This window comes from Camelus bactrianus, chromosome 2 (genome assembly GCF_048773025.1).
Source record: "Camelus bactrianus isolate YW-2024 breed Bactrian camel chromosome 2, ASM4877302v1, whole genome shotgun sequence".
In the NCBI taxonomy this organism is placed as follows: domain Eukaryota; kingdom Metazoa; phylum Chordata; class Mammalia; order Artiodactyla; family Camelidae; genus Camelus; species Camelus bactrianus.
In genome coordinates this window covers 106408591-106427012 of record NC_133540.1, presented here as the reverse complement: position 1 = coordinate 106427012, position 18422 = coordinate 106408591, and the positions used below count along the sequence as shown (strand labels likewise).

At 41.5% G+C, this 18422-nt stretch overlaps 1 protein-coding gene across 22 annotated transcripts in view; it reads left to right on the top strand.

The window, feature by feature from the left end:
• Positions 1–18422, top strand: part of LIMCH1 (LIM and calponin homology domains 1) — a 307407-nt gene that overhangs the window by 218502 nt on the left and 70483 nt on the right. For 9 of the 22 annotated variants that reach the window (XM_074348707.1, XM_074348692.1, XM_074348693.1 and 6 more), the window contains exons 5-8: positions 831–861; positions 2838–2948; positions 9576–9771; positions 15203–15455. In XM_074348707.1, coding sequence (XP_074204808.1) covers positions 831–861; positions 2838–2948; positions 9576–9771; positions 15203–15455 — 591 coding nt within the window. Of the gene's footprint in view, positions 1–830; positions 862–2837; positions 2949–8966; positions 9207–9575; positions 9772–15202; positions 15456–16453; positions 16721–18422 lie in introns of those variants that run through there. The other 13 variants (XM_074348647.1, XM_074348628.1, XM_074348608.1 and 10 more) reach the window with 6 other exon arrangements.

Below are 18422 nucleotides of genomic sequence, written 5' to 3'. Positions count from 1 at the left end.
ATATATGACGGAACTCTTGACTGGTTTATAGTGGAATTACCTTCTACACCTCCCTCGCCTCCCCAATCCCCCACAGCCAGCCTCTAAGCTGAAGTTTTGCGGAAAAAGAAATGCTGCATTTCTTTTCCTAGTATTTGTTGACACGTTAAAGGAACTTTGGGATACTTTGGGAGAAATTTTTACATTTCAATGTATGAATATTTAGAAAGTACCATCCAGTAGCTTTTTTTGTTTATAATTTAAGAATAAACATTTATGTATATTTAAGAATGCATGTGTGTATATTTGAACATAGCACGCATATTTTCCTGCTTATGGCCAGTTCCCAATGCTAATTTACGTCCATAGCAGAAAAGAGCACATATTTGGACAGTGTTGCCTCTTCTACGTGTATTTTCTGATTTAATTAAGGTTTTAGACCTTTGTTAAAAGTACTTGTATAAAGAAGATTTTGGAAGTGCAGTCAGATTTCAACTTGACAGTGATATATATAGCAAGGCAAAATTTTCCTTTAACAACTAAGCTTTGAGAATACAAATATAAACAGTCCTAGTTTTAAGTGGAATTCTTCATTTTCCAGATGTTACAAAGCATTCATCTTTCCATGGTGTACTACGGAACTTTAATCCCACCTTATCCTTCTATGTTTTGTTTTCTAAACAATTTTATTTCGTACCTGAAATCCTTAATCATGGACCTTAAAAATAATGTATTCCGCTGACTTCATGATACTTGTTAGCTTTCAGGTACTCCTTAGAGGTGTTGAAGGGAAGATCAGAGTGAGGAAACGGCTATACTGATCATGTTTTCTTTTCCTTTTCCTTGATTAGGAGCCTTGATTATAGTAGGAAGCTGAAAAATGTAAGTGTTTTAACTTCACTTTCCAAACTTTTTTCCTTGTCACTTTGATGGTTCAATGTAGCTCATAAGTTGAATGCCTCTTGAATGCCTTGCTAGAAAGAATCTTTCTTAGAAAACAAGAATATATGCCTCTAACAGAATAATTCACGATTGTGATAGAAATAAAAATGGTAGACTGGGGGTGGGGACGGTTCTCTTTAGATAAGGGCTCAATCCTGAAATAAACAAATGAAAGCTCACGCTCTGTTTGTAATTTGGTTTCTTAAACACAAAGTGCTCTATCTCAGCACTAACGTTAGTGTCTTCCTATTGGTAGGCACAGATGGGACCATTAAATTAAGCAGCTGGGCAAGTTGTTTTGGGGAAGAGATCAGCTTAATATAAATAATGTTGACTGTCGTCGGCCTGTGCCTTTTGTGTATTTTCCTATTAATCTTTTGAGTTTTTATTAGTACTTCCCCAAATCAACTTTTAAGAGTTAGATCTGATTTTCCAAAGGCAAGTATGTTAGTGCTCTTTTACTTTAAGTTTAAATTGAAGAATGTAAGAAGCGGCTTCTGTATATAAAATTTTTAAATTGGCTGTGACCCTCCTCTTTAAAAAAAATTTCCAGACCGCTGTTATATTTGAGTGACATTCTCATTGTTATCTCCTTTTTCTTCCTCTGTAAAACCAGGGATATATGCCATTTTTCATCATACAGTTTTAAACAGAAAACCTACCATCTAACACACATCACGGTTCTGTCGTCCATTCTCCTATTATTCTTCTCAAGGGAGCCTCATAGTCTTAGCACATATTAGTTATTTTATGGTCCTAGTTCATGTCCTGACATTTGCAATTGTCTGTTCGCTGGAAATTTATTTGTAAGCAATGAGTTAAAGAAGAATTTCTGGAAGTTCTGAAGAATTCCTGAAGTAACATTTTCCCACAGAGGTAGAAAACCAAATGACACCGTAGCACTGATGCACAGAACCATATTGTGGGCCTGCTGCTGTCTGGAAGCGTGAACACAAATCATGTTGTCCAAAGCATTTTCTGGCCTCGCTAGTGGAGGGAGGTACAAGAAATACTTCCCAGCCTGGCTGAAGCAAGAAGGCCAAATGTGAAAACAAAATAATATTCTTAGCATTTTCATAGGCTTCCAGTCCCAATAATTCAGTTTTAAGGAGGTCATCTTCAGCTGACCCCTGCTGGGTTCTGTGGGAAAGTCAATGTAAAGACCATTTATTTGCCTTTGTGGACAGTTTCTTTGGAAAGACAGAACAAAGTTCACTTTGGACTGTAGCTTCAGACCAGTGAATATTCACAGACATCCTTAGACATCCAAGGTTGTTAATTGGCAGTAGCCTTGTCCAGGCTAAAAATTTCCCGTCGCAGATGAGTAGGACTCTAACTGTACCCCAAAGCTACATATCTGCAGACTGCATTCCTCATTACCTTGCTCCGTTCTGACTTTAATTAGATATACTGTGTTGCTCTTGTGCTGGAAACCACTAATTAACCTTGATCACTCCTTTGAAAACATTTTGCCTCTGGTCTTAGAATCTCTGTGCCCACAAGTAGAAGTCACGGGCCTTTAAAAGCACCTCTTGCAAAAGGAGTTGACAACCTGTTTCATTGTTTGGGTGAGGACGCCAGAGTTTCTGAAAAATTTGGCTTCCTGGTTTTGAAACTTTCATGACACAAAAATAATCTTAGAGGATGTATTTTTCCTTCTTGCTGTCTTGTAGGTCACATTCTCACAACCAGATTTTTTCTAAAACCGGAGTCTTATTTCAACTGCTGAGTCGTGTTTGTGTTGACTGACGCAGTCTTGGGTTCTTATTAAAATGATTTGCATGGAATGGTTACCTCTTGGATGGTGGTTTTTGTAAATTAATGTTGCACAGTCTCTCCCCCTGCTTTCCTGCTCAGGGAGCAGTACTGACCCGTTAGCTTAGAAGTAATTCTTTGTGCGTGGTTCTGTTTCCCAGGTGTTAGTGACCATTTACTGGCTGGGCAAAGCAGCAAATAGCTGTGCATCTTACAGTGGAACGACGCTGAACCTGAAGGAGTTTGAAGGCTTGCTGGCTCAGATGAGAAAGGTAACCTGGCTTTCCTTCTTCATCCCATGAGGTTTAGACAAGGCAGGAAGGCAACACAGTTGCTTGTATTTAAGATCATTACAGTTCCACATGGTCGAATTGCACAGGCCAGAGATGCCCTGCCCTCAAGGAAGCAACTTGCTTGTCGCACCGATGACATCTTTCGTGCATCCCACACATACCTGAACTTTTACTCCCTTCTGAGAATGGGGGATCTGAGCTCTCTCCAACTTTAATTCCAAAAGAGCAAATTCAATCTGTCAGTATATGGCTTTGGATACCAAAGAGCTCAGTGCTTATTTTCTTGGGGAAATAATGCCTGAATTAAACAATACAGTATTATACAAAAATGAAGACTTGCTGTGCACTTCCACCCAAGGGTCATTTTGCTTACCCCTCAGGACTTTGGTGTGAGTGAGGTAACGTCAGCCAAGTTCTGGCCTGGGCATCCACCCTGGACAGGCCCTGAAAAATTAGAACCATTCTCTTCTCAGATGTGTGTTTTATGACCATTGTATTTGAATGACCTGGAAATTTGGAAAACATGTTTTACAATGGTCACAGCTTTATTTGTTTATTTAATTATGGGAAAGACTGACCTAAGGTAGGAATTTGTCCAAGAAAGAGTGGAGTGTTTTGTGCGTGGCTGCCTGTGTGTTCCTCTTTAAGATTGATTAACTCACCCAAAGTACCAGCATTACTGGGGAGGGAGCAGCCCCACCCAGCAAGCCTTAGTGAACAGGTAAGGCTCACTGGTAATCAGTAGCATCCCTGGGTTTGGATAAGACCTGTATTGCAGCGCAGGTAATTAAGGACTGGTTCTTCCTCTTTTTTCTAACATGCAAACTAAATGCACTAATGAGACCTTGTTGAGGGACATTCTGTACTTTACAGTTTTTCTTTTAATACTGAAAGCAAGAGTTTGCTCCAACTTTTTAATGATTTATTCTTTTTTCCTTAAAGCTAATAGTTCTAATAGTTCTTTGCATTTGGCTCAAACCAGGCTGGCTCATGTATGAATAAATGGACCAGGCTTTCCTATTGGTCATAACATACATAAACAAAGTCCTTTAAGCTAAATTCCTTTAAAAATAAAATAAACACACCACTCAATCAAACAACACTTTGTTTCTCAGTCTTAACTCTTATTTGTCCTTTAATTTTTCATTTAGCTCAACAGAGTTAAGGATACTTAGGGAAAGTACAAAGGTAAGTTTCAGTCTGGATTTGCGAAATCTAAATGTTTGTTGGTTTTATATTAAATTTGAACTTGGATAGTGATAGATGGATTATCTTTTTTAAACTATTTAAAAGCTCTGCCAGATAGTTTCCCTGCTGGGTTCTCTGGGAATCTGACTTCTTCTCATTATTGATGTTTCTTACCACTAGTCCAGCTCTTCTGTGATCTGAGCCAGCCATTGGTCTCTGCAACTCTCCTAACTTCTCCTTTTGTTCAGTCAGTTGGTTACTAGCAACTGCCTTGAAATCGCCTGTTGTTGTGAACAGCTGTCACCTTAGACGATGTCACAGGACCTGAGGAGTAGTCAGTATCACTGGGTGAAGCATGACTTAACTAAAAATGGCCATCTGTGGCGCTCCCATATCTCTATGTAAAGTTGAGAGAACTTCACAGGTCTATCCAATGCCTGGAAATGTTAGATTTATCTAGAGTGTGTATTGTCTCATTTTATCAATTAGGATTGCATTTGGCTGGGAAATGCAGAAAATTCTACCAGTGGCTTAAATAAGATAGAGTTTTATATCAGACTCACACAAATGTGGTCTGGACGTGAGCAATCCAGGGCTGGTGCAGGGGCTCTGTGGTCATCGGGGCCCAGGCTCCTTCTGTCTTTTTACTCCACCATCCTCAGCTCACAGCCTCTCACCTGCTGGTCCAAGTTGGCTGTGTGAGCGTTAGTCATCACGTCCACATCTGAGCCAGGAGAAAGGAGGGATGAGAAGAAAGGCTTATGCCTTCCTTAAACAGACTTCTGGGAAGTCATGTGCCACCCCTCCGCTCACATCCCACTGACCTGAACTTGGTCACCGATCTGTACCCAGCTGCTAGGAAAGGTGTGGGAAAAGGAGGCTTTATTTCGTCTAAAAACTGTGAGTATTTTCGCTGGAGAAGAAAGGGAGAGCAGATACTGAGGGACAGCTGCAATCTCTTCTGCACATACACAGACCGAAATAAATTTGAAATTAAAAGTTTTTCTTTCACAAAGGAGCCTAGCCAGAAATTTTTTATATTCATTTTTTTCCTAGTGGGAGAAATGTGCATAAAAATGATTAACTATGGTAGCACTTGTTAAGTTCTGTAGTGCAAGTAACACATGTAGAGCCCTTGACAACAGCGTCTGACACACAGTAGGTATTCATAGTAGTCTGCTATCGCTGTATACAAAAAAAGGTCTCTGAAAGCATAGTGACATGGCCTTTTCCTGGGCCTGGATATGTCAGAGAAAGTCTCCCAAAGGAGGGGCACTTAAGCTGAACCAAGGGGAACTACCACAGGACCAGTGAAACTGAAGGAGAACCACGGAGACTGGGGTGGCCCTGGAGATCTCAGGGTCCAGAACCAGAAAGCCAGTATGCTAGATTCTTCCTTCCTCTCTCTTTCTTTCTCTCATCTCTTCCTGTCTCTCCTTGAATTCATCCCCTCCTCCAATAGGTAAACATTCCCTCATAGTAGCGGCCATGGCCAACAGCACTCCGGGGATTACCTGCTTCTAGCTCCTTGCCCCGGAGCAAAGAAATTCTTCTCCCTGGCCCCCGCTGTAAAATCCCTAGAGTGCACTCTGGCCCAGAGCAGGTCCTGTTCCTGAACCAGTCAGTGTGACCCGGGATAAGGGATACCGTGATTGGCCTAAGCCACTGTTTCAGAAGGTGAGAGCTGTTAGTTACCAGAACAAGGGGGTAAAAAGGGGAGAACGTGATGGACAAACAAATACAAGACTTCGTCCTAGAACAGCAACGATGATCAACTTCTCTTCCCTTAACCTGCTTTACCTTTCAGGGTACTGACCATTCAATTTTGTATTCATTAATCAGTTTTTCTGTTTGTTTTTCATCTTCCTAGCTAGAGCATAAGGCCCACGAGGACAGGGTATTTGTTGAATTTGCTTAACATTGTGTCCCCCTCACCGAGACAGGGCTTAGCACATAGAAGATGCTCAGTGGAATGAATAGCTTCCCACCCCAGAGTGTGGTGGGTGGAGACAGGTCCTCCGGCTGGAAAAGTAGAACCTAAAACTCTCCAGAATAGAGTTTAGCCACCTTATAAATCACAAAAGAAGCAGAAAATGGTGAGTGGTAAAACAGAGGCATCTGGAGTTTCTCAGATACCGTAAGTCATCCACCAACCCTAGCTGGTTCTCATTATCTCTGACAAAGGAGGGTAAGAAGAGGACAGATGAGTGAAATAATCCAAAAATATTGTGGAAGCTGGTAGTTCTCACCCCATTCATTAACACACTTTTACTAGAACAACCAGCAGCTAGCTAGCACAGTGGACAGGTTTGGGTCTTATCCCCTCTCCCGGGAGTGCTCTCTGTGGAAGACAGGACGCTGCTGCTGGGCTTCTAGACGGAAAGTGCAGACGACGTAACAGACCCCTAGAAAGGAGCATTTAGGCTGTGCTGGCCTGTGTGTGGGCTTATATCTCCTACTCTCCCCCAAGAGCTTACCTTTAGGTGACTTGACGGAATCCAATAAAATCGTTCATCCCGCTGATGTCCACATCTTTGTCTCCAGCTGAAGAGCCAGCCCCTTGAGGTTTCTCAGGGACCAGCTTGGCCAAGGAAGACCAGAAGTGGCCTGGCTTTCATTTGTCAAACTGGCCCTGCCACTCGGCTTCCAGCTCTCACTTGATCCAAGGGTTTATTCTGGGCTTTCTACGAAGTCAGGAACAGAGCGGCCTTTCTGTTTTTCTTTCCCATAACTGGCTGTGAGAAAGCAGCTGAAGGTCCAAGAAGCATGTTGACTTTCTCTTTTTTCCGTTCCGTTCTCCTGTGGTTTGTCCGGTAGCATCGGGGAGACGTTTGGGTGTTTGGGGATGCTTTCCTGATATTATTTTCTTGAAAATCCAGTGTTGCAATGCTGCACCAAGCAGCTGGTTAAACTATGTCATTTCTAGATGTGACCAGTGGCCCAGCTTCCTGAGTGATTGTCCTCCCTGATGGGAAACTGGGCCCCTGGCATCTAGTTATGGATACAAGTGGAGAAGGAGATGGAGGAGTACCAGCGTGTAGATAAGATTATGTCCTCAAGTGCATTTATAAATTTGGTCTGATTTATATATTGACATTTACATGTCAAATGAATACATAGTAGTGATAAAAAAAAAATCCTAACATTTTTTGAACGTTTATGTGTCAGGAGTTTTTCTGAGTGGTTTCCATGTAGTAATACATTTAACCCTTTCAGCAACCCTATGAGATAAATATTTTTAGCTCTATTTTACAGGTGAGAAAACTGAGATAGGGCAAGGTAAAATAACTTGCCCAAGATCAGACAGCTGATAAGGTGGAGCCAGGATTTAAACTCTCTGTCCATCTTCCCAGACCATAACCTACTCTAAACTGCCTCTTTTGCAACATGATCTAGGTGGTGATCTAGGCATAACAGTGTTTAGTGAAGGGACCTTGTCCAGGTTAGCATCTACTGTGGAGTAAGGAGGCAGTTGGGAAAGGTGATGCTGATGGTGACAGCTATAACTACACCAAAGCTATCAAACGTTGTCGGGTTTTACCATTCAGTATTCAGAGACAGAGTCTTGTGTTGGAATCACAGCTTTGCTGATTACTGTGTGACCTCAGTCAAGTTACTCAATCTCTCTGATTTTTACTTTTTTCTTCTATAAAATGGGGACAATGCTAACCACATCACTGGGGAGGGGGTTGTGAGGATTAAATAATAGAGCATACGAAAAGCAACAAAGCATAGCCGCAGACATATCCTCAGTGTTCAATAACATTAGCCATTTGGCTTGTTCTCAGTGGGTAAATAATCCAAGATGATTACTTGCATTTCCAAAGAAATTAAATACAAAACCATATCCAATTTAGATGTATACTTTTCAGTTAGTCATGAGTTCTCCCTTTTCCTGCTAGTCAAGCCTGACTTTTGTACAAGTCCTGGTTAACTTTTGACCTACAAGTAAACTACCTTAATTTCCATAACTGGAATTTCTGCCTTCCTCTGGAGGGTCATGTCAGCTGTATTCACCCAGGCCATCTGACAACCTATTCTTCAGGGGCACTAACCAGGTCCTCGGTGTAGCAGCTGCAGGGTGCCCCTCTCAGCCCTGCCATTCCCCGCTCTCCCTTCTCCTGACGCAAAACCTGCATGTGCCTCGTGAGTTACAGCCACTCTGTCCCCACAAGGGTCGCCGCGCTGGGAAGTGTGTCAGAGGATCTGGTTAATTGATAGAAACAGCCGGCAGGGGTACTTCCTACAAAGGCACTGGCTCCAGTGGGCATATTAGTCAGTTTAGACAGTTTCCAAAATTGCTAACCCAAAACTATTTGTTGATTTTTCCTTTCTACTGGGAGTGTGGAGGGACCTGCCTGAGCATCCCAGCAAATCTGCAGTGGGACATTCCAGTCTCTGTGGATGTCATTCACAGCCCAGATTTTAAGCAACAGTCTGGGAGAGATTAAATTGAGGTTTATCTTTGAGTGACTGGAGTTATTTCTGTTTTCGTCAGCTTGGACTCTTGTAATTAATGCTAAGACACTGGCGGGAACAAGGCTTTTATTATAATACGAGGGTGAGGATGGCTTTGACTGACCTTTCTTCTGCTGGAGTTTCAGTGTTTTAGTATGTGCTGCTTGCGCTGGAAAGAATTTATAATCACAGGCTGTCAAAGACCGCCATTGTTCTCACTGCTCTGAACATGTGGGTCAGCCACAAGTGCTTTCAGCTCCCCCAGCGCCAAGAGCTGGCCGAGAGCGAGAGCATGCCTGGATTCTTCTGAGGCATCAGGAAAAGCATTTTGCATATTTTTCATTGCTTTTTTTTTTTTCCCCTTTCACTTTTTGCCCCAGAAAGACAGCTCCCTTTCAGAGCAGGAATTTCCCTTCAAGGTAGCAGGAGATGGAAGCATGCTGCTCCAGGATTTTACGGAACTGATTCTGCTGCAAAAACGAGTGCTGTGTGCATTAGCCAGACAGCATAAACAGAAGCAGTTGTGCGGCTGAGCTAGGGGCTGGGTCCCAGAACAGACATGCAGTTATGGATTCCGAAAGACGGGTCAAGGTTAAGGTTTTAGTTTCTCACTTTTGTTTTCATCTGTCATTGTATTCTTGTGAATCCAAGCTTGATGATCTTTTATCCTTACTTCCTTAGATTTTTGTTTAACATTGTGGAGTACAAGATGCTTGGGGATTTTTTTTTTTTTAAATATGTGTGATTTTCTGATGGAGAAAGTTGCAGCAGGGAAGGGTTGAAGAATGAAATGTTGGCTTGTAGATGATAACCAGTTTGGTAACTGGTTGCCGTAGCCTCTCCATACTGATTCTCTATGCAGGATTTTTTTGGAGACCACTGGAGATGGATTTTCCTGATATTTAAGCTCTATGTCTGCTGCTGTAATGTCCGTAATCCTTTCGTTTTCTTTTCAAACAGGAGACTGATGACATTGAGAGTCCTAAACGTAGTATTCGAGACAGTGGCTACATCGACTGCTGGGATTCCGAGCGCAGCGACTCCCTCTCTCCCCCTCGACACGGCAGAGATGACTCCTTCGACAGCCTGGATTCCTTTGGCTCCCGTTCCCGGCAGACACCTTCTCCAGATGTAGTCCTCAGGGGAAGCAGTGATGGTAGGTTTGAGCCTTAATGAACTGCACATCTTAGAATTAAATGTTAACAAGAGCTGCCTTGTCACCGGCCGAGAGATTGGCACTGGGAGGGCGGACTTCATACCCACCTTGGTGGAACCTGGGAACTCTAAACTGGTAGAAAAAAAATCTCTTAATGTTGTTTTTCGTGATCCTCAGAGTTTTGGTTGGCTTTGCCAGCAGTTTGTTTGAACCTTGCCTCAGTGAGCGTATCTTCTGTTGGAAAATGTGTTACATCATTCCTCCGTTGGTCTCAGTGAATCCAGACGCTGTGCAGACCATTAGCTCATAGAGTGTGCTGAAGGTTTATGTGCTCCAGGTATGAGGAAGGGAAATGTTTGAGTGAGTATCACACTGTATAAGTGAAAATAGATCAACTTCCAGCAAACTGGAAACACCCTGCACACACTTATGAAAGCTCTGAAGCTTGGGATTGTGAAACTTTAATTGGCACGGTTTGGGCAATCTGTTCGATGCTTATGATCCCTGACCACTGGCCAGAGCGATGCAGGTGGCCACTAATGTTTAGAACACAACCCAGACTGCCTGTTTTTCTGTGGCTGGATTTAATTTAAATCCCATGGATTTTATCTCACCTGAAAGGAATGGTCATTTGCCTTTACAAAAATGTATAGTCATGCAACCTGATGTAAATTTAGTGCAGATTTTCCAGAAGCTGTTTACTTTACTTATCTTGCACCTTTGTGCTTTAAGAAAGGACAGTGGTTTGGCTCTGTGTGTATCAACTTGCAGAAAGAGGCTAAGCCTGGTGGGGAACTTTTTTATTTGTTTCTATTTCTTTTTAATGTATTGCTTGACCGAAGCTAATATTTCTAGACACTTTAAGCCGTCTGTCTGAGATGAAAATTATCTTTTATAGCTAAAAGATCCCTTTCAGCTATAAAATGCTATGTTACCAAAATACTTGGGTATTTAATGTGCCCTGGTCCTGAGTTAAGTACTCGACCCCTGGTATCTCATTTAATCCTCAGCACAGAGGATGAGATGCTCAGTATCTTACTTAGACCTCTCACAGGGCTGTGAAACACTTCTTATCCATATTTTACAGATGAATATTTTACGGATGAATCTTGAAGACGTTCAGTAATCATCCTAACATTGTTAAGTGCCCAAGTTCAGTCAGTAAGTAATGTAACAATGTTAGTCTCAAAAAAGTGAGTCCAAAACTTATGCCCTTAAGGCTCATTTACCCACACTTCTTTCTGTTTGGCTAGTAGATTTTTCAAATTCTACAATGACTGAACTAATGCTTTTGTTTGGTACTTAAACTTTCCAACAAATAGATTAGCCTCAGGGCAACATAGTATGTGACTCCTAAAGAATTCTATGGTGCATTGTGAACTGCTTGAAAAACATTTCTAAAATTTTACACGACGTCTTGAGTACCACCCACAGTATTAGAAGTTTCAATACCAACTGCATGATCTAACTGAGCTTTAACATAACTGAAAGGGAGATTTACTGTTATAAAACATATCTTAACCAAACTGCTTCATCTATGTTATTTTGATTGTTTTTAAAAATTATTATTGTCTCATCCTAGTTTTTAATAACCAGTAATATAGATCCTTTATTTATTCTGTCACTAGCTTTGAGGGGTTCAGAGTTTATAATGAGCCACATCTTGAAGGCATTTGAGGTGGTCGTTACTAATATTGTACTAATATGTGCTGAGGCACAATTTCACTGCAGTTAAGATGATAAGTTAAGAGTCTTTTCATAACCGTTTTTTTCCGTGTAAAGTAAAACATGAAATTGAGCTTCACAGAACACCATCCATGAAACACAGAGTTTGCCCCAATCAGCCTGATACCTTCAGGCTTATGTTTTGGTAAACTAATCAAGATGTAATGAGGTTTTAAAGAAAAACAACACTTTTTTAAAAATCTGCCTTAGAAAAAAGTGAGATAATTTTATCCAAATAGATGTTATATTTCGTTAGTTTATGGTATATTTTTAAGAGATGATAATCAAGAAGATTGCTAGTCCTAGTAAACACTTCCAAATTTAGAAGAACTTTTTTTTTTAATTATTGAAAATTTATTTTCTAGGATTCACAATCAATTAGGGAAAGTCTCACCATGAAATTTTCCAGTTCTATTATTGGGTCAGTATGGAGAGTTTTCATTTTATTTTTATGGAGGCCCACTCACCCATTCAATAGGGACAACCGAGAGTCACATCAGGGAGTGCCGTGACTCTGTGCGTTGACATGAGAGCCATCTGGTAGGGAGGCTGTGAGTCCCAGGGTCCATTCAACCAGTCTGTCTTGCTAGATAGGTGCCCCGTTCCTCCTTCACCTTCACTGGCGTTCCTCCTGACGCCACTAATGGGCTTCACTGAAGAGGAGGTACAAAAACCTTCCACTCAGGTACTTTCAAAATTAAGAATGTATGTTATGAACATAATGCATTTTGTTAAATGAGTATTCTTATCTTTTATGTAAATGATGAGATAAGGGAGAGAAATAAGAAATGAGAGAAATTAAAGTGCTAGAGGAAGGTGGAAAAGCAAAGGATGGCGGTGTATGTGGCCAAGATACGTTAAAAAGAAAGACCCCTACTGCTGGAAGGGAGAGACACGTAGCCCTGGGGAAAGGAGGGGTCAGACTTTGATAAAAGGGTGTCTTTATCACCATGTGCAATGTTGGGCATAGATGGAGAAGCCACCCTAGTACGTTTTCATGTTTTCAGGAGGAAGTCAAAATCCTTCAAATTCTTGGCCTGAGATAAGAAGCGTTCCAACACTTTTGGAAAGCGGATTGCACCAGCCACTACTTGGGTGCTTTATGCCAGCTACTTTAATCCCCTTGACAACTTATGAGCTGTATTATCATCTCCTCGTTTCCAGTGAGGACCTGGAGGTACACAGGACTTAAATTTCACAGCAATTACACAGCTAGTAGAAGCTGGAGCTGAAATTAGACCCTGGTCTCTAAGTCCAGCGGGCTGCTCCTCTTGTAGCTGAGCCACTCTGCCTCAGGGCATCTGCAAATGTAACTTTTCTTGAAGTGTCTGTTGAAGACATTCACTAAGAGTAATTGGGGGGAAAAAAGGTGATCAGTTTGTGTGTTAAACAACCTATTTTGAGACTCTCACACAATATATTATGGATAATATATTTTTGGATATTATACACAGATAAATTTCATAGATTATAGGATTTTTAGAACCAAGGGAACTGAGACAACTCTAATCCACGACTCAGCCTTCATGGTTGATTGAAGAATCATTTTCTTGCATTCATTTATTCAGTAAAGTGCAGTCCTTCCACTGGTCAGGATGCTTTAAGCAAAGGACATTTTTCAAGAGAAGTGTGTCACAGGGAAATGTTGGCCTGGAGTCTGGAGAAATTGGAGTCTTGAGCTGTTACTTACCAACCGTGGAGGAGGGGCTCTTTTGGCTTCTCTGAACCTCTGTTTCCATCTCTGTAAAATGGGGATAATATCAAACAGAAAACAAATCCAAGCTCTTGTCAAGGTAAGGTTGTTTATAAGGCAATACACATGGGGGCTCTAAATATTTTATTATGACACCAAGACAGATGTACCTGATAAAAGGCTTGGGGTGGGAAGGGAGCTAAGTTATGAATCAAAAACCAATGAGCAATGAAATGGTCAAAACTTCAGAAGGAGGGTTGAAAGCGAGTGGCATGAATAATTCATAAACTGAATATTTCATCTGCAACAATGAACAACTTGTTTATGGTCAATGCTTTTAACTTTTACAGTCTTTTTAAAGCCATCAAATCATTTAATCTCCAGGGCAAGTCATTTCATTCCTATTTTTGCAGAAAAGGACAGGCAAGTGTATTAGAGACAAACCTGGGCGCCCACAACTCATGAGTGACAGATCAGATACCAGAACTAGTCAGCGCTTGTTAGGCAATTACTCTGGGCCAAGTACTCCACCAATAGCTCTACATGTATCTCATCCTCCCAACAGCCCTGCGAAGTAGGTGATATTATTATCCTCACTTTTATAGGTTGGGAAACTGGGGCTTGGAGTGACCAGGTGACAAATGTCAAAGTAGCATAGCTGGTGAGAGGCAGAACTCAAAATCAAGTGTGTCTGACTTAACCCCCCTGCACTACGCACCCTGCTAAGCGACCACATGTCTTGACTCGGTTTAAGGTTCTTTTCACAAATGTAAATAGGTCATTTTGTATTTGCTGTCAACCGAGTTGAATAACCTATTCATAATGCTCTCATTGATTAAGAGCTTTCAACCAGCATTCAAATGGCGGCTGCCTGTAATGGTAGTATGTGTTTTCATGACAGCTTCGCTCTAATGGATGTTAGCAATCTGATGAGATGAGATTCAGGAAACAAGGATGCAGTATAAGTAGTGGGGCTATTGCCCAACAAAAGACTGATGTTGGCAACACTGAATTCCTTTGCATTGTCTAAAACACTCTGTAAGCCAAACGAATTCAGTGATTCATCAGCTCATTTGAGGATGCCCACTGTGGGCAGAGACACTGTGATAAGTACCATGGAAGATGTAAAGCCCCTGTTCTCAAAATACAAGGTAGAAAGCATAATGTACCAGAAAGAAAAACTAGATCATCGGGCCATAGTGTTCACAGGCAAAAAAGATTGCCTCCAGCTCTGACTACCAGGAAGGGCTCCGATGTAGAGGAATATGTGTTTATTTATTTATTTTTAATTAAGTTTTTTGTGGGGGGCGTAATTAGGTTTATTTATTTGTTTGTTTTTCAACAGGGGCACTGGGGGTTGAACCCAGTACCTCGTGCATGCTAAGCACAGCCTCTAATACTGAGCTATAGCCTCCCCCGAATATGCATTTATTATAAGTGAAGCCACTCCCTGGAAGGCAAGCCCTTGGTGTAATCCGTATTGATCATTTTTCTAAATTCCTGTAGTTCTTCTGTGTCTGTGCTTCTTGATTATAACTAATATTCTCCAGGTGTTTCATGAGTCTGTTAAAAGTATCTCAAAGACAAAGGATTACAAATCCTTTAGAATTCTTATGTGTCAGACTATCTAGCACGGTGTAAGACATGCAGCGACAGGTGCCGAGTAAACACTCCACTGGTAGGTTCACGTTTTTCCTTTTGAGAGTTGCAGGATCTGAATGGGGTGTGTAGTTCTATTGCAGCTGTGTTGCTAATTGTAACCCTTGGCTACAACCAGGCTTACTTTTTTTTTTTTTTTAATTTGACTTTTTTTTTTTTCCTGATTAGAATTGAGAGTTTTTCCCAGAATAGACTAATTTAGCCTGAGACTTTAGATTTATTAAGTGAATAATTTAAGGCAATAATCCCCGGAACCCACAGATTTAACCACATACCCAACACTGCAGACTTGCCATCTGGAACTTGATGGCTAGCCCAGCACACTTTCTCAGCACCCATCCTCTCTCTTCCCAGGGAGAGGAAGCGACTCTGAACCTGACTTGCCACATCGGAAGCTGCCAGATGTGAAGAAGGATGACATGTCTGCGAGGCGGACTTCCCACGGTGAGCCGAAGTCCGCAGTGCCTTTCAACCAGTACCTCCCCAACAAAAGCAACCAGACAGCCTACGTCCCCGCGCCGCTGAGGAAGAAGAAAGCAGAGCGAGAGGAATATCGGAAGAGCTGGAGCACTGCCACCTCCCCCCTGGGAGGGGAGAGGCCCTTCAGGTAAGGCCTGGGCTGCGCGGCTGCCATCATGGCTGGTGCTACAGGAGCACGAATGAGCTCAAATAGCCATTTAGAACTTTGGTGTGAGGTTACAGATGGAGATGGGCAGGATGGATCTTAGGAGAGAGATTGTCATGATAGGATATAAGCTTCGTGAAGGCACTGAGAACAGTGCCTGGCACACAGTAGGTATTCAACAAATACTTGTTTAACGAGCAGATTTTTGAAACCAGCTCTATTGACAGGACACTGAGAACAGATCTGTCATCCACGTCCTTCTCGGGAGACTGTTGGACTCCCACTCTTGTTAGATTAGATGCAGTAAGACCTTTTCATCTAGATGCAAGCTTATCAAGATTTAAGCTCAAGCATTGTGGAATGGATGCGTGAACATGCTTAAGAGTCACATGTCAAAACAGTCATAATAAAATGGAAGACATATTGGACTTCTCAACTCTTCAGAGAAACAAGCAGAATTTCTCTCTAATCTCCGATTATGTTTTCATATTTATCCATCAAGTATGTATTTATTGATCATCTACTATGTGCTGGGTGCTTTTAGGCTTTGGGGACCCAAAGGTAAATAAGATAGAGTCCCTGCCTTCAAGAAACTTATAGTCCAATAAAAGAAACTTAGAGTCTGCTCTAATCCTGTTAGCAAAACCACCCTGATCATTGTATGGTTATTCCTTGGAGTCCACCTGTATATCTATGGTTTTCCATGGAGTAAACATTTTATTAAAAGCTATAATTCTTGAACAAAACATGGATCCTACCTTTCTGCCAGAGCTCTTAGTCAGTGTCGAGATAATGATGCCTTGTGTTAATCAACACACGGGTGCATTTCATTTTCTTCCTGTCACCAGGACCGTATTGCATTCTATGACCCCCTTTATTTTTTTAAGTGGAAGTAATATCAGGATGAGCAGGAGATGACATGTGATCTGCTCCCCAGCCCAGTCTGTTAGTTTGGTCCCTTATGTTGTCCAACTCACTAGCTATCCTGAAACAATAGAGGAAGAGGCAAGTGAAGTGGGGTCTCCTTGTGAAGAGGACCCTGTCGGCCAGATGGACCCTGGTGGGAAGCCTCCTGAAGGTGGGTCAGAATCTCCCAATGGCAGTGGTAAGGAGCAGCCTTCTCCCGAGGGTGCTGTGGCAGCACCAGCTCCCAAGTCTGAAGAAAAAAATGCTGCTGAAATCCAAAAGCGCAGAAGGCTAGAGCAAGCTGGAATCAAGGTCATGCCAGCAGCACAGCGCTTTGCCAGGTTAGCTCTGCAGGCCAAGGGCTGGCCTGGCTGGCTTCGTGCATGTCTGGGGGTTTGGAATCTGTCTGATGTGATGGAGTTTCCATCTTGTTCTCCCACTTCCTGCTTTACCCGTTGCATCATTATTTCCTACTTGGAGCAAAGAGGCATAGCTAATAGTCTTTGCCTTCGGGCCTGTCTCCATTGAGTATTTGTTTATTGTGAATGGAGATGATGAGTGAGCTTCGTGCTGCTTGAGTAGACTTTGTCCTAGTCAGTTTGTGTGGTCGGTCATTTGCGGGCTGCAGGATTTACCTAGCAATAACATCTTATTTTTCAATTGTTTGTGGCTTGTTAATTTTCACACTACTCCTAAATGGCTCTTATCTTACTTTACACGTCACTTGAAAAGAGTTCCTTTGGAATGGGGAGCACTCTCTTTAGAAAGAGTGGCTGGCTTACAAAAATCCACTTACTTTCTCTGTCCCAAGGGACTAGTAAGTAAGATTAGGTTTATTTGACTCATTTTCTAAAGCATGTTGATTCAAAAACAAAGAATAGAGTAATTACTTCTCTTAATTGTAACAAAGGCACTAGTATACAGTCCTGGTGGCCTCATATTACGTGTGAGATGGAGACCTTCAGCAATCAAAGTCACAGAGAACTATAGTTCTGCAGTTCTGTGTAGTGTTTTGGGAAGCTGATTATTTTTTCTCACATAATAACCACAAAGATCCTAACAAATAAAAGTGAGACCAAAATTTATTTGGCAAACTGGAATTTATAACAGTTTGACAACTGAAATTCCTGTACCCCTTTCTGTTCCATTTAATCCTGAAATGTGGGTGACATACCCATTTTCAAGCACAGTAAACTGAGGACTGGTGAAAGTAAGTTACTTGGCAGTCTCAGAGCTGGTTACCACTGACCTGGTGGCCAGATTCAGATGTTCTGACCACAGCCCCACAGCTGCCTCCCACACATCTGACGGAAGGTCTTCCGTTTCTCTGTACAACTCCCTGTGTGGTTATTGCTGTGGTCTCGGTCTTCACTGAAAGTTCCAGCTCTGACTTATATGGATTTAATCTTAGAGTAGTTTTGTATTGATTAAAAAAAAAAAAACCCAAGGATATACTTCTTCCTGTCTGTGGTATCCCACAGATAGGCATGTCGGTCTTAAACATGTATGTGCTTCCAGAAAGCTCAAACATAAAATTGTGCTTGTGTTGTAAACCTCACTCTGAGTTTCTGAAATAATGAGGAGTAATATCATAGAATCTTAAAAACAGAAATACATCCAAATATTCTTTCAATTTGGGTTCAGAGACCTTGTCAGACATTTGCTTTTTCTACATCATTTAAGCATCTATTGTATCAGAGAGCAAAGATGCTAGGAATACAAAAGTGAAGTATATTCTCTTATCAAAATTTTTCAGACTTTTCCTGCTTCTATTTTCAAATTTAAGGCACAATGGAAGCAAGTGATAAGTGATATAGACAAATGTATGAATTTACAAAAAAACTTTAATCTTAATATCCTTGATACACACACCTTCATTTTTATCACATCCGTGACGTCTTTAAAACTGACCCAAGATGCCATCATCTTTATGATGTATTTTTTCTTGTTTTCTTGTTATTTTCAAAAATCGCCAATCCCCTTGATTTTTAAAATCCCATTTTAAGAAATTGATTTTTCCATAATTACTAACAGTTTTGAATA